The 15,879-nt window shown below is 43.7% G+C and overlaps 1 protein-coding gene across 3 annotated transcripts in view; it reads left to right on the forward strand.

Moving 5' to 3' along the window:
* The window catches only part of SV2B (synaptic vesicle glycoprotein 2B), a 120,142-nt gene that overhangs the window by 54,978 nt on the left and 49,285 nt on the right, over positions 1 to 15,879 (forward strand). For all 3 annotated transcript variants that reach the window (XM_075858216.1, XM_075858215.1, XM_075858214.1), the window contains one exon: positions 10,647 to 11,362. In XM_075858216.1, the coding sequence (XP_075714331.1) occupies positions 10,828 to 11,362 (535 nt within the window). In that variant the 5' untranslated portion in view covers positions 10,647 to 10,827. The remainder of the gene's footprint in view (positions 1 to 10,646; positions 11,363 to 15,879) is intronic.

The following is a 15,879-nucleotide window of genomic DNA, read 5'->3' on the forward strand; positions in this document are numbered from 1 at the left end:
TTGCAGTGCACAGTGGCTTTGTGGCTCTGTATTAAAAGACCCACTCAGGCTCTATGCACTGCCATAGAGGTTCTGTGCGAGACCATGAATCTTTTACATTTTATTGTGCTAATACAACCTGCATACACAGAAGAGCCTATAAGGTCACTTGTTAATATGGTCCACTCATTTCTAAATATGATTTAGTCTCCCATCAATATGAATCAAGAAGTATTTTAGGGGTATTTGCAATAGATAAGGCAAGGCTGATCATTTAGTAGTATATGTCTTGTGTTGCTCTGCTAAATATTATATCATGTGCTTGTTCTTAGATCTCATTAACATTAATAAATAATACATTTGATTTATGACTGAGTCCAATCATCACATTAGTTGCCGTTGGCGAACAGAATAGCATACCTCCCAACTTTTGAATTCGGAAAAGAGGGACATATTAAACCACGCCCCTAACCACGCCCAATATCCGGCATAAACACATCAAATCGCAGCCAGATCCTTCTGCAAATAACACGCGCACATTCTCACTGCAGATCTTTAGACTGTATGGATATTACAGATATTATGGATACGGTTATATCGTCTTTGTTACTTTTCCTATCTTGGTTATAAGATTTGCTCATCATAGCAGCAGCTGCAGGACAAACCAAAAGGCTGAGAACAATGTAAGTCAAGAGGGAGACCCTGTGGTGGATGACTTTTCAATTGACAGGTAGCAGAGTTACATGATGGGGATTTTTTTTTCCAGTTGTGTAACTCTGCTACCGGTCAATGGAAAAATCATCCACCAGAGCCCCCCTGTAGATTGCTCCACACACAGCCCCCCTGTAGATAGTGTCACACACAGCCCCCTGTAGATAGTGCTACACACAGCCCCCCTGTACATAGCGCCAGATACAGCCCCCCTGTACATAGCGCCACACACAGCCCCCCTGTAGATTGCTCCACACACAGCCCCCCTGTACATAGCACCAGACACAGCCCCCTGTAGATAGTTACAGATACAGTCCCCCTGTAGATAGCTCCAGATACAGCCCCCTGTACATAGTGCCACACACAGCCCCTGTAGATAACGCCACACACAGCCCCCTGTAGATAGCTCCACACTCAGCCCCCCTGTAGATAGTTCCAGATACAGCCCCCCTGTAGATAGCTCCAGATACAGCCCCCCTGTACATAGTGCCACACACAGCCCCATTGTAGATAGCTCCAGACACAGCCCCCCTGTAGATTGCTCCACACACAGCCCCCTGTAGATTGCTCCACACACAGCCCCCTGTAGATAACTCCACACATAGCCCCCATGTAGATAGCTCCACACACAGTACCCTGTAGATAGTTCCAGATACAGCCCCCTGTAGATAGCTCCAGATACAGCCCCCCTGTAAATAGCTCCAGATACAGCCCCCTCTAGATAGCTCCAGACACAGCCCCCTGTAGATAGCTCCACACACAGACGACCTGTAAATACCTCCACACACAGCCCCCCTGTAGATAGCTCCACACACAGCCCCCCTGTAGATAGCTCCAGATACAGCCCCCCTGTAGATAGCTCCACACACAGCTCCCCTGTAGATAGGTCCACACACAGCCCCCTGTAGATAGCTCCAGATAAAGCCCCCCTGTAGATAGCTCCAGATACAGCCCCTGTAGATAGCTCCACACACAGCCCCATGTACATAGCACCAGACACAGCCCCCCTGTACATAGTAGCACCAGATACAGCCCCCCTGTAGATAGCTCCACACACAGCCCCCCTGTAGATAGCTCCAGATACAGCTCCCCTGTACATAGTGCCAGATACAGCCCCCCCTGTAGATAGCTCCAGACACAGCCCCCATGTAGGTAGCGCAACACACAGCCCCTTATACTCTGTGCGGAGAGCGGTAGAGGTAGACGGCCCTACTGCTGCCACTCTCCGCTCTGCTTTCACTCACCGTCAGAAGAAGGCAGGAGTCTTGCGGCGGTGTTCTCACTGGTGTCGATGCCGGCCCGGGAGTGGACCAGTCCAGTCACCTGACCGGTGAGGTCAGATGACAGGTCAGGTGACTGGACTGGTCCACTCCCGGGCCGGCATCGATCCCAGTGAGAACACCGCCGCAAGACTCCTGCCTTCTTCTGATCGCTGCTGCAGTCAGCAGCGATCAGCTGTTTTGATGCAGCGCCCAACTAGACATTTTGAAGACTGGCTGGGACGGCGAGACAGCGGTGAAAACCGGCACTGTCCCGCCGGAATCGGGACGGTTGGGAGGTATGGTATAGTAAGGCCTCATGCAAACGGCCATGCCCGTAATCACGGCCGGCAGCCCACATTTTCGGCCCTTTCTCCTGTACAAAGTATGGGAGCACGGCCCGTAAAACGCAAAAGATAGAACATATTTCAACAGAGATTTTATTACAGTCGTGTGCATGGGGCCTTACTGTTCCAGCAATCACTGCTTAAACAGCTAATCTCTGGAGCTCATTCTTCAATTAACTCCAATAAAATGGTCTCAACCAAATGTATTTGCTAATGACGATTATTGGGCTAGGAGAACAGCTGCTCTAATTAGCTAACAATGCCAGTTCCAGACTAGGAGATCGATCTTTAGGAACATGATGTAGCACTAATTAAAATGAAACACTTGCTAGGAGAATTCTTTAACCTGGGTTATCACTTTTGCGGCCTAATGTACACACTGGGCGGATTAGCTGCGCATTTTCCGCAACTAATTTTATTGCGGAAAATCTGCAGCGTATTAAAGTAGCAGCAAATTGGATGAGATTTGAACAAATTTCATCCACATGCTTCAGAAAAAAAGCTGAGAAAAAGGCCTTATTCACACGAATGTGTTAAACGTCCGTGGGACGGCCGTTGAAACAGCGGCCGTCCCACGGACCTATGTAATTCAATGTGGCCGTTCACACAGCCATTGTTTCAACGGACCGTGTGAAGGGTCCGTGGGAAAATAGGACATGTCCTATCTTTTCACGCATCACGCACCCCTCCATAGACTCTCAACTATGGTGGATGCGTGACATCGCGTCCCGCAGCGCTGAGCACGGATGCACATAGGACGTGAAAAACGGCAGTTTTTCATGTCCGAGATGCGCAGCGCTCATGTGAATCAGGCCAAAATGTATGAATTGACCTGCAGTGCAGATTTTTAGTCCGCTGCATGTCAATTTATGCAGCGAAATCATTGCCCTTTTGTTGTGGTTTTTCTCCATTCTGTTCAATGGGTAAAAGTAAAAGCTGCAACAAATAGTTAATGTTGTGATTTTTGCGGCGGTAAAGCTGCGATTCCGCCTGCAAAAATTGCAAACCTGAAAAGAAAAAAACGTTTTGTTATTTAACTTTAATAAAAAAGCTGTACTTACTTCAATGGTGTTGTCATTTCGACAGCTCCTTGTTTTCCTGGTTGATCTCCATGTTGCTGGACTCCTGGGATGATGTTTCATGTGACTGGTGCAAAAAATCCGGACAAAATAATCTGCACCACAATTTGGAGCAGTCTTTTGCCTGGAATTCCCTTCGGGTTCGAGGTCCATTGTGCTGCATACTTTTACACAGCTTATCTGACCTTTGTGAACATACCCTAAATACGTTTTTTGTTGTGAACAGCAACAAAACCTAACCATCTTGTCTCGATTTTTGTAAATTGCAGCAAAATATTGTGGGTTAGCTGTGATTCGTGGCAAAATAGTATTTAAACCGGGACTTGAGAACCCAGTATTACCGGATATATTCGTCACCCATGTGGGCGTGGTGTGTTCTCATCCTAAGACCCTATTTCCTTTTGGCAGACTGTGCATCTTCTTTGCTCATACTTCAGTTACCTTACAGTATATCATTTTTAAAGTGACTCCAAAAAAATGTTTCTTTTGTAGGATAAATGTAAATATTTTCTTCCAACCATTTAGGAATTACTATAAAATCTTGTTTTTTTTATTAAGAGGAAAACCCCATAAGTGACAGTAAAGATAGCTAAGTGTTCTGTAAAAAATACACAGAGGGTATAAAATAAATGAATTTGTATGGAATAAGAAATATTTCCTTTTAAACGCAGTCTGTGTCTTTCGTATGGGCTCCAGTATCTGTATTGTAACTTGTAACTACTTATATATTATTTTACTCGTAAAACATTGTTGATAAATAATGTGGTAATGAGGCCATTTTAAGACTCCTGCACTCCAGTATTATCGTCTCGGGACCTGAATATCAAGTGTTTAAGTAGTAGGAAGAGTCGAATTGTATTCTAAGCACGTAAGTTGTAACCGTGCACAAATTCAAATTTGCTTAGAGAATTCCCAATTCACATTAAGTACCTGGGCATAAAGTCAGAGTCTGCCGCCTCATTTCATCATTGCGACAAACAGGATTTTATTATTTATGTAGCCTTGGCGATCCATGAGCTGATACCTTGCCTTAGGAATCATCACAGATCACAGAAATGAGAGCTTTGAAACATATATTGCTGTATACTTCTTCTTTTTATACTTCTTTGCTTGTCTAGGTGTTTTTAGATGATTCCTGCAAGGAATATAAAAGTTGTAAATTAAAAGGAATAAAAGAAAGACCAGAAATAATTGATTTAAATTTCATTGAGTAACTTCATTTGACTAGAAAGTTCCTACGGATGTTTTTCATAAATGACCATGTCTGTAAGGGTATGTTCACACGAGGGCGTCCGTAACGGCTGAAATTACGGGGATGTTTCAGCCTGAAAACATCCCCGTAATTTCAGCCGTACCGGCATGTGCAGGCGCTTGAACGCCGCGTCCATTACGGCCGTAATTAGCGTTGCTATTCATTGGAGTCAATGAATAACGGCTCCAATTACGGCCAAAGAAGTGACAGGTCACTTCTTTGACGCGGGCGTCTATTTACGCGCCGTCATTTGACAGCGGCGCGTAAATATACGCCTCGTGTGAACAGACAAACGTCTGCCCATTGCTTTCAATGGGCAGATGTTTGTCAGCGCTATTGAGGCGCTATTTTCAGACGTAATTCGGGGCAAAAACGCCCGAAATACGTCCGTAAATAGGCCGTGTGAACATACCCTAATACACTGACAGAGACAGCTGGGGGACCCTATTCAAGAACAGTAAATGGGGCACCTGCTCACTCACAGCTTATTATAGAGCACCCTCTTATGTCTCTAACAATCCATTACGAATTCTGAGATGTTAAATTAATTAGCTCCAATTCTTAAATGCAAACTAATATAAGAAGCTGCTAGCTGCTTTTAAGGAGGCAATGGACCCACTTACCTACTAGGCCCTTATGCAGCTGCACAGGTTGCACATATGGTATGTCCACTCCCAGGGGCGTAGCTAAAGGCTCATGGGCCCGGGTGCAAGAATTCAGCTGGGGCCCCCCTACCACTCCCCAACACCACCACCATCATCAGACTCCTGCGCGCGCCTATGCCCAGACGCCTTGCCCAACAGCACCCATAGTATAATGCCCCCACACAGTATAATGCCCCATAACGTATTATGCCCCCCCATAACAGCCCCATACTGTATAATGCTCCCCATACAGTATAATGCCCCCCATCTTATCAGCCCCCATACAGTGTAATGCCCCAATATGTGCATAATAGAAAAATAACATAATTACTTACCTATCCCCGTTCCCACATCGGGTTGTGGATCCTTCTCCTACGGTGTGTACTATGAGTGACTCGGCGCAGATAGGCGCGATGATGTCGCTACATCCCGCCAGCCTGTGTCGAGCCGCTCAGAGCACAGTGAATGCTGGATCAAGGAGATGTCAGCTCCTTGCTCCAGGATTGAATGGAACCGGGACCTCGGTGAGTGACTCGCGACCTCCCGGAGGTCTTCACACGAACCCCCAGGGGGGCGCGACCCACAGTGTAGGGATGTCACGATACCAAAATTTGGACTTCGATACCGATACTTCGTTTACTTTGTGAACAGTAATAAGAAAAAAAAGTTATTTCGTTTTCTAATGTGAGGCGCAAGGTGTGATGCTGAATTTTGAATGTGCCTCACATTAATAGAAATGAACCCCATCATTTTTCTCAGTCATAATGGGTTAATGTGTGAGGTACATGATGGGGTTAATTACTATTAGGCCGGGTTTACACGAGTGTGTGCGTTTTGCGCACGCAAAAATTGCGGCGTTTTGCGTGCGCAAAAGGCACTTAACAGCTGCGTGTGTCATCAGCATATGATGCATGGCTGCGTGATTTTCGCGCAGCCGCCATTATGACACTCTGTTTGGATGTTTGTAAACAGAAAAGCACATGGTGCTTTTCAGTTTTCATTCATCCTTTACAGTGCTGTAGCGCGAATCACGCTTGTCCCACGGAAGTGCTTCCGTGTGACATGCGTGGTTTTCACGCACCCATTGACTTCAATGGGTGCGTGATGAGCGAACAGCGCACAAATATAGGACAGGTCGTGCGTTTCACACAGCGGACATACGCTGCGTGAAAATCACGCACCTGTCTGCACGGCCCCATAGACTAATATAGGTCCCTGCGACGCGCGTGAAAATCACGCGCGTCGCATGGACGTATAACACGCTCGTGTAAATGAGCCCTGAATGCGAGGAACATGGAGGTTAAATTTATCATTGCACTTCGTGCCCCACAATAAGTGATAGAAAGCAGTTTTTATTTTATTTTTTTTACAGCGCACACATCATAAATGATGCAAAAAAAAATTTGTGCTGCAGGTTATTACGGCCGCGCCAATACTGATTATGTGTATGTTTTATGTATTGAGACTTATTTTAATGTTTATTGTAAAAAAGGTGAATGTGTATTTTTTTAATTTAACATTACTTTGTTTTTACTTTATTTGAAACTTTAATGTACTGACATATATCTGATATATGCTAGTACATTAGCCTGTGGACGGATAGCACACAGGCAGTTGTTAGGACATACCTAAATATGCCCTAACAACAGGAAATATGGTAAGACAGCCCTGGGGTCCTTCAATCGACCCTGGGCTGTCTGCCCATATATGGTATGGCCCTCGATCGCGTCACAGGAATTCCCTTCTCATTTTCTCCTGAATGCTGCATTCCGCTGTGATCGCAGCATTCAGGAGAATAACGGCGGAGATGAGAGGTTTCTCTGATCTCCGCTGTTATAGAGCGGGGCTGCGGCTGTGTAATACAGCCACTGCCCTGCTCCTGACAACAAGTGCGCGCGCGGTCAGCATGAGGTGATGCAGCCAGCACTGCACTAATGAGCTGCGGTTCAGGCACTGAAACAGAACATGGGGGTGTTTTGTAGCGAGCCCGCCATGTTCTGTCTTCAGTGCCGCAGATCATTAGTGCAGCGCCGGCCGCATCGCATCATCCTGACGGCGCGCACATGTGAAGGACTCAGGAGCAGGGCAGTGGCTGTATTACACAGCCGCAGCCCCGCTCTCATACACTCATGTGTACTATACTGTATTGTGTTGGATTGTGCAGTTTGCGGTGGAGAGAGGAGGGGGGGGCTGTAATTTAACGCCACCCCCCCTCTCCACCGCAAACCGCACAATACAACACAATACATTACAAGACATTATATTACAACACAAGACATTACATCACAATACATTACATTCCAGACTGCAGCTTATCTGGAGTCCTCCGCACCGACTCTTCCATTCCACTGTCTGGAAGCCGTGTCACGTGACAACACGGTTAAATGGTACACTAAGTGTACCATGTGACCGTAACCGGCTTGGCACAGAAGATTTCTTTAGGAAGCGTGCTGTATGGCAACGGGGGCCCGTGGGCCCCCCAGGCTTAGGGGCCCGGTCGCAAGTGCGACTGCTGCGACCCCTATAGCTACGCCACTGTCCACTCCCACATTCTGCATTGTCAGTGTATACCCCTTGTGCCCATAGACATAAATGACCAAGCGTATGCCCAAAAATTTGTGTTCTTTTGGCATAAATATGGCCAATATATGTTGGGATACTCCAGCCTCTGCAGAACCTTGTAATACATACCTCAACTGCTGTAGACCCTCTTAAAGATGGAGATTTGCTTATAAGTATTAATGGAATAATAAGGAATAATGTACCTCTAACTATAAATTATTTAGATTAGAATTAACCTCTGAGTTTCTTTGACCTGCGGCCCTATGTTTTATGTGGTCTTGAAACTCCTCAGTAACTTCGATTATTCTTGCATTGTGATGCTCTTTAGCTGGGATTAGGGCCCACAACCAATGGTCGAAAGACATAGAAAGGAAAACTACTCTGTGTATCTATTATTCGTTACAGGAAGAAAAGATGCTTATACATTGGTGAATAATTTGTGTCTCTGGGGATATATTCATCCGTTTCTCTTCATCATGTGCAGAAAGTGAGGCACATTTTCCAGTGATTACATAGGAATGAATGGAGGATGATTCCTTTGTGCAATCCAAGATGCAATTGTTGTACTATTTTTGCTGCAATTTCTTTCCATTTTAAGAATTGCGGTTTAAATATTTAAACTTTCATATAATGCAGGCGATTCATGCTTGAAATATTCCAGGTTTTTAGAAAGCTCACAAATAATAGTTTTAAAGAACTTCCAAGCCCACAATGCAGGTTGTTTTATATAATGCATACTGTTCACATTTGGAGTGGAAAACAAAATTCACAAAAGTTTTCGAGGAGAAATACTAGAGAAAAATAGTTTTTCTGTGTTTGGTTTTTCCTTGGATACCAAATACTTTGTCAATATGCTTTCTGCAACTTGATAATATGAGGATTAATTTATAGGAAAATATAACACGTAATACAACAATGTCTATTAAATAGGAACATGTGAGCCTACTAACAGTACACGCCGAACAGAGGTCCAGGGGTCTAGTGCAATACATGGGCCTGCTACAACAGGACCCATGAGGTCCAGCAAAAGAAAACCTGACAGTGGAGAAATCCACGTGATACTTGGGTTTATAATTTTTAAAAAAATTATTTCACAGTTGTTTCCTTGATTTATAATTATTTTATCGTAAAAATCGGGGAAATCTGCACCTTACAATACAAAAAAAATAATCATATATATATATATATATATATATATATATATATATATATACATATATATATACATATATATATATATATATACATATATATATATACATATATATATATACAATGGAAAAGCAGCAGTATTCACAATGCAATTCCAAGATGGTCTCAGGTGCAAGCAGGTAATCCCGATCCAGGGGATATAGATCAATATTGAAGAAAGTCCCAGAGCACTCCGTGTTAGTGAAAAAAATTGCACAAGCTGCAACGTTTCCGTCCTGCTATAGGATAAATGCTTGATAAAGGTCCTATAGCAGGACGGAAACATTGCAGCTTGTGCTGGCTTAATAAACCACCATTTTTTTCACTAACACGGAGTGCTGTGGGACTTTCTTCAATATATATATATATATATATATATATATATATATATATATATTCTGCTAACAGTAACTGCGAGACAGCTGCAGGAAATTGTATCCATGGCTGGCCTTAAGGGTGTGCATCACATCATTTGTGACCACGAGAAATGTTAATGTTAATTGTACAGCCCTGGTATTAAATTACACATGTTGACTGTATGGAAGTATTTACTTAGGCATTGAGTGACATTATTATTGCAGTGTATGCTTGTGAGGGCATTGTTTGGTATGGTTACAGGTACACTGTATAACAAACCACCACATAGGGAATTGGGGCACCAACAGAAGGTACTGCACAGAACAACATCCAAATTATGGGTGCCTTTTTTTTTTTATTGTATCTATTTACAGTCTATCTGCTCTAAAGTCACCTCACTTGTAATAGGACTCTATACTTTTTCTTTATTTTAAAATGGTCACTAACTTTTCCACAAACTGCAAATGCAAATTGCATAAATCAATAGTACAAGTGGACAAGTGAATAAAATAAAATGTTGTCAAATCTTAATAATGAGAAATGCCTCTTTCTCCAGTTATCAGTCTCCTTCCCCCTCCTAACTGTTCACTGATTCTGAATTTACTGCTAGATCCATCTCCTCAAGACAAGATGGACTATCAGCTCACTGAGGGATCATGTTACAGATGCCCTTAGAAGTCTATGGAAAGGGGAGGGAGGAGAAGGAGATAGCAGGAGCAGAGTGAGAGAGGCAGAGAGACACACAGCGACGCTGCAGCAGCTTCCTAATAAGTGCTATATCTCGAACCAGTTCTGGATTCACAGCTATACTGCTCATTACTGCTGTATGATGTCCTCTCTGTTGCTGCTGTTTCTGAGGGTGTTCTACAAAGAGATAGGGGAGCAGTATGTTCTCTTCTCTGTGTGTGCAATGTAGTGGAGACATGATAGCAGTTAGGTTCCACATACTAGCTGTGGGAAAACAGAGAATTAGAGCTAAAGCCTGCAGAGGGAAAAAACGTTAAAAGTGCCATATATAATGACCAGAAATTCCTCATGCACACGTATATGAGAGCTTATTCTGAAAAATCATCTGAAAAGTTAGGTACGCTTTGAATCTATAATTTAAGGCAAAAAAAATTATATTTATGAAATGTATTGGTTTGTTGGAAAATGTGTGATATGTAATTAATGTCGATACTGAACATTACATAGATCTTTTTACATGTGAATGCTTTGTGTATTATATATTCTAATCTAACTGTATTCTTTCTGTGTATTTACAGAATTCATTGTACGAAACAAAATGATTAAAAAAATAATTTTGTCCTTTGCTGACAAAACTACAATGCCCATTTGTTGATCTTCATGTAAATTGTCAATTTGATTATCAAAAACAGATCTATCCCTGGATTTATCTGTTCCATTGTAAACACTGGCACATTTAATATTACAACCTAATACAAAATGGAAGATGGCTACAGAAATAGCTCGGATTTTTACCAAGGAGCACGGGATATAGCACGAGAAGTGAAGAGACAAACAAGTAACCAAGCAATGGATTATTACCAAAATAATACATACGGTGGTTATTCATCAAATGATGCTTATTATAATAGCGGAGAACCTGTCAATCAGGAGGAAGATGCTCAGAGCGATGCTACAGAGGGACACGATGAAGATGATGAGATATATGAAGGAGAATACCAGGGAATTCCACACCCTGATGATGTCAGGGCTCAACATAAGGACACAGTCATGGGAGATGAATTTAGAGACCATGCTGATATCATGGCAGAGAGGATGGAGGATGAGGAGCAGTTGGCTTACCAATATGAGAACATCATTCAGGAATGTGGCCATGGACGTTTCCAGTGGACCCTTTTCTTTGTTTTAGGGCTTGCCTTGATGGCTGATGGAGTAGAAGTCTTTGTTGTAGGATTTGTGCTTCCCAGTGCAGAAAAAGATATGTGTTTATCACGCTCAAACAAAGGAATGCTGGGTAAGTAGGTCCAAATATTTTCAGTGGAAAAATGAAGGCAATTTAGTAAATTTCAATCAATATTTAGCAGAGAATGGTTTCCTCAGTTGAATCATGTAAATATGTAACGCATCGCATATGACAATCATGTTCAGCTTCTTCTGAACACAACTTAAAAATAGTCACGTTTTACAAATAAATATACAAAGGATAACTCTCAAAGCTTAGGTCTATGCAAAACCTAAATCTTTAGGGTTGACTGTACTTAACCTGAATATCCCTCATGGGACTAAACAGGGGTCTGAGAAGCTGTATACATGGTGATAAAATATAATAAGAAAGAAGGACGGGCACCACACAAAAGGGAATTATATGTACACTTTAAAGAAGAGGTTCTCTACCAATTGCCCCCATTTACAAAGACTATAGGGCAAATAGAAAAAAGACAGGAGGACATAATAGAGGTGCACTCAAAATAAAAATTGCAAAAAAAAAAAAAAAAGGAAACGTTTTTTAGAATAATAAAAACTACTACAACAATGCAAAAAGCTGTAAAAACATATGCAATACTTAGACACGTTACAACCAGTGGCGTAACTACCGCCGTAGCAGCAGTAGCGGCTGCTACGGGGCCCGCGGCATGAGGGGGCCCGTGTCGCCCGCCGGCACGGGCCCCCACCATGGCCGGAGGCTCCGCTAGCAGCCGCTATGGCTGCTACAGCGGGACGCCACTGAACACTACGGCAGAGCAGGGAGGTATCTCCCTGCTCTGCCATTAACTGGTTCCCGACCGCTGGCTGAATTTTTACGGCCAGCGGTCAGGGTCCTTAAAACCCGAGCCATAGACTTTCTACGGCTCGGGTTTTAACTTGCTGCCCGCGCGATCGGGCAGCTGAATGTCGGGTCTCCGGCAGTCAGTGACTGCCGGGGACCCTGAGGAGAGGATAGAAGCAGCTTTCGCTGCTTCTGTCTTCTCCGATCACTTGTACACAGCGTTCAATGAACGCTGTGTATAGGAATAGAGACAGCAGCAGCGGCGCTGTCTCTATTCCTCCCGGTGATCATATGACTGGTCACATGATCGCCGAGTGCCGTTAGTGGCAGGCTGCTGCTGGGTCTAACTAGACCCAGCACAGCCCAGTTAGTGACAATCGTCACTATGAGAGGGCTGATTTCCCCTGTAACTGGGGTTGCTGTGCAGCTCCAATTACAGTGGAAAGACATGGTGTGAAAGAAAGAAAAAAAATATATAAAGTTCCCCAAAGGTCTTCTTTGACCTTTGAGGGACAGACCATAGTAATAAAAAAATAATAAAGTAAAGTGCAAAAAAAATGTAAATAATAAATACACATAAAATACCCACCCCAAAAAAAAACGTTCCCCCCCCCCGCCAATCATTGTTGTAATGCTAGCGCTGACCCAATTACCCTAATATAGACATGTAATATATAAAAATTTACGGTAGACAATGGCGATCACAAATAAAAGGTCTATTTTAGGGTAAAACTATGTTATTACCAAAAAAAAAATTGCTGAAATGTAAAAAAGCTTATTTTTTTACTATTATTTTCAAAGTTTATGAATAAAAATTCTAAAATAGCAAAAAAGGTGTGTATAAAAACGATAAAAAATGAAACCTGCATTGTCTACGGAAAAGACGTCGCAAAAATCACGTCATTAGCCCAACAAATAAAAAAGTTATAGCCATTTAACTAACATGTGCTAAAAATGGCTAAACGGTGTCTGGTCCTGAAGGCGCAAAATAGAACAAAATACATGTATCCCCTATCCACAGGACATGTATCCCCTCTCTACAGGACATGTATCCCCTCTCCACAGGACACGTATCCCCTCTCCACAGGATCTCCACAGGACAGGGGATACCTGTGTGATCGCTGGCAGTGATAAGGAGAACGGGGGACTGAAAGTCCCCTGAAGTTCTCCATCACAAACCTCGGACTTCCGGGGTCTGTGTCGGCAGCTCCGTAGAAATGAATGGAGCGGCGGTCGTGCTTGTGCGCTTGTGTGACCAGCGCTCCTTTCATTTTTATTGAGCTGCGCAGACGCCGGAAGTCAGAGGTTTGTGATGGAGAAGTTCAGGGGACTTTCAGTCCCCCGTTCTCCCTATCGCTGCCAGCGATCACACATGTATCCCCTATCCTGTGGAGATCCTGTGGATAGGGGATACATGTATCTTGTACGGCACACTGTAGGTCGCATTTTTTTGGGAGGGGGGACGCTGTATGGCGTTCCCTACAGGGGGGAACGTTGTATGGCGTTCCCTACAGGGGGGGGGTGACTGTATGGCATTCCCTACAGGGGGGGAGCTGTATGGCGTTCCCTACAGGGGGGGGGGCTGTATGGCGTTCTCTACAGGGGGGGGGCTGTATGGCGTTCCCTACAGGGGGAGCTGTATGGTGTTCTCTACAGGGGGGGCTGTATGGTGTTCTCTACAGGGGGGGGCTGTATGGTGTTCTCTGCAGGGGGGCTGTATGGCGTTATCTGCAGGGGGCTGTATGGCGCTATCTACAGAGGGGGGGCTGTATGGCGTTATCTACATGGGGGGCTGTAAAAAAGGCACTATCTACAAGGGGGGGGGGTTGTGTGACACCCAGGGGAGGGGGGGCCCCAGTCAAAAGTTTGCTATGGGGCCCAGTCTTTCCTAGTTACGCCCCTGGTTACAACATGATGGTTTGCCCCCTATTTATTGCCAAATCCCTCTAAAAATACACATGAAAAACTTTTAAAGAGCAAATACCCCAGAAACAACAATATATAAGAAATAATATTTTAGATTAGAATAAACCAAAAACCAATACTGTAAAAATATAGCATAAAAAAGTGCAAATGTCAAATAGCTGATAGACATGGTGATTGCATGAAATACCTGGTGAAATGTAATCATTACACAATTACTTCTATCGATATCTGATAAAACATAATAACTGAAGATAGGTTTTTTATGAACACCTTTATGAAAAAATGCATTAAGAAATGAGAGAGTATGCGATTTTTATTTTACTACCAAACTTAATTCAACAATTATACCAAAACAATATTCCACCAAAACCAAAATACAAAATCTATGATTGGTCCATTACTGGTGCTTATACATCTGCAGGTGGGTCAGGGATCCATTAAATTATGTTACTGTGTGGTACACACAGTGGTCATAGTCTTACTTTGGATAAATCTTATTACATGGTATGAAGCAAGGTCAGCTCCAGGTGTATATGGGCCTCCTGTATACACCACTCTCAGATTGACATGGGACCCTCAAGCCCAGTCAACCCTATAGTTTGCCAGGTTTACCAAGGCTGAGGCCAGCCTTGAAGTGAAGGGTTAATAACACATTTCTTGTATACAATAGAAGAATTAAATAACAGAGGTTTTCATTAACTAAGTACTATTTTCCCTGTACAAGAAAACAACTATCCAGTGATGAGCTTTCCCTAATCCAGTACAATTGAAATAATTTGTTTTTATGTTCCATTGGAGTAAATAATATATTATATAAACCATAGGCTGAGCACTTATACAACATACATGGTATTAAATCCAGTGGCGGACACAGACTGCAAAAGGCCCCTGTGCAGATAATGTGCCAGGGCCCCCCCGCCCCCCCCCCCAATACCGACAAAGTTACCTAAACATATATATGCATATAAAAATAAACCTTACTAATAAAAATTATGAAGGAAGATTTATATTGTACATTTTATTACCAGTTTAGAACACAAGTAACACATTTTTTTCCGGGTTAAATTCTTATCTAAACTAAGTCCCTAAATGTGGGCAAAGAAAATGAAAAACCTATACTCACCTCCTCCGGCGCCTCCGTTCCCCCTCCGCAGCCCCTATCCCTTTCTGTGTTTACAAAGCTGCTGTGGTGACGCGCGGTCGATGGCACATGACCGCTGCAGCCAATCAATGCCCTCAACAGCGATTTGCTGTGGAACTACTGTCCTCAGCAGCACACCAATGAGGAGTTATTGGCAGCAGCGGTCAAGTGCCATCGGCAGCGCGTCACCAGTGCAGCCTTGTACACTTGTAACACAGACCGAGACAGGAGGATGGGGGCTGCGGCGGGTGAACGGAGGCGAGGGAGGAGGTGAGTATAGTTTTTTTATTTTCTTTGCCCACATTTTCTTTGCCCAGCTACTGTCCACGGGGGGCCCGCTGATGGGCTCGCAGCTACTGTCCACGGGCCTCTGTCTCAGTCCTCAGCATCGCGCAGCTGAGAACTGAGTCGGCCAGCAGAGGAACGGGCCCCCTTCCCACGCGGGGCCCTTGTGCAGCTGCACCGGCTGCACATGCGGTATGTCCGCCCCTGATTAAATCTAGTATATATCAGAATAAAGTGTCCTTATGCAGGATTGCATTATAGCTTGCAAGATGCTGGATAATAACATTGCCATCTGTCATGTCTGGCCTTGCCTTGAACCAAGAAATTAAATTAAATATTTCCTCTACTATTCATTTAGTGCTGGTCTGGAAAAAAATAAAATAGTATCTGAGTGAAGCTAGTGACTTGGAGA

The sequence above is a fragment of the Rhinoderma darwinii genome, chromosome 3 (genome assembly GCF_050947455.1).
Source record: "Rhinoderma darwinii isolate aRhiDar2 chromosome 3, aRhiDar2.hap1, whole genome shotgun sequence".
Taxonomy (NCBI): domain Eukaryota; kingdom Metazoa; phylum Chordata; class Amphibia; order Anura; family Rhinodermatidae; genus Rhinoderma; species Rhinoderma darwinii.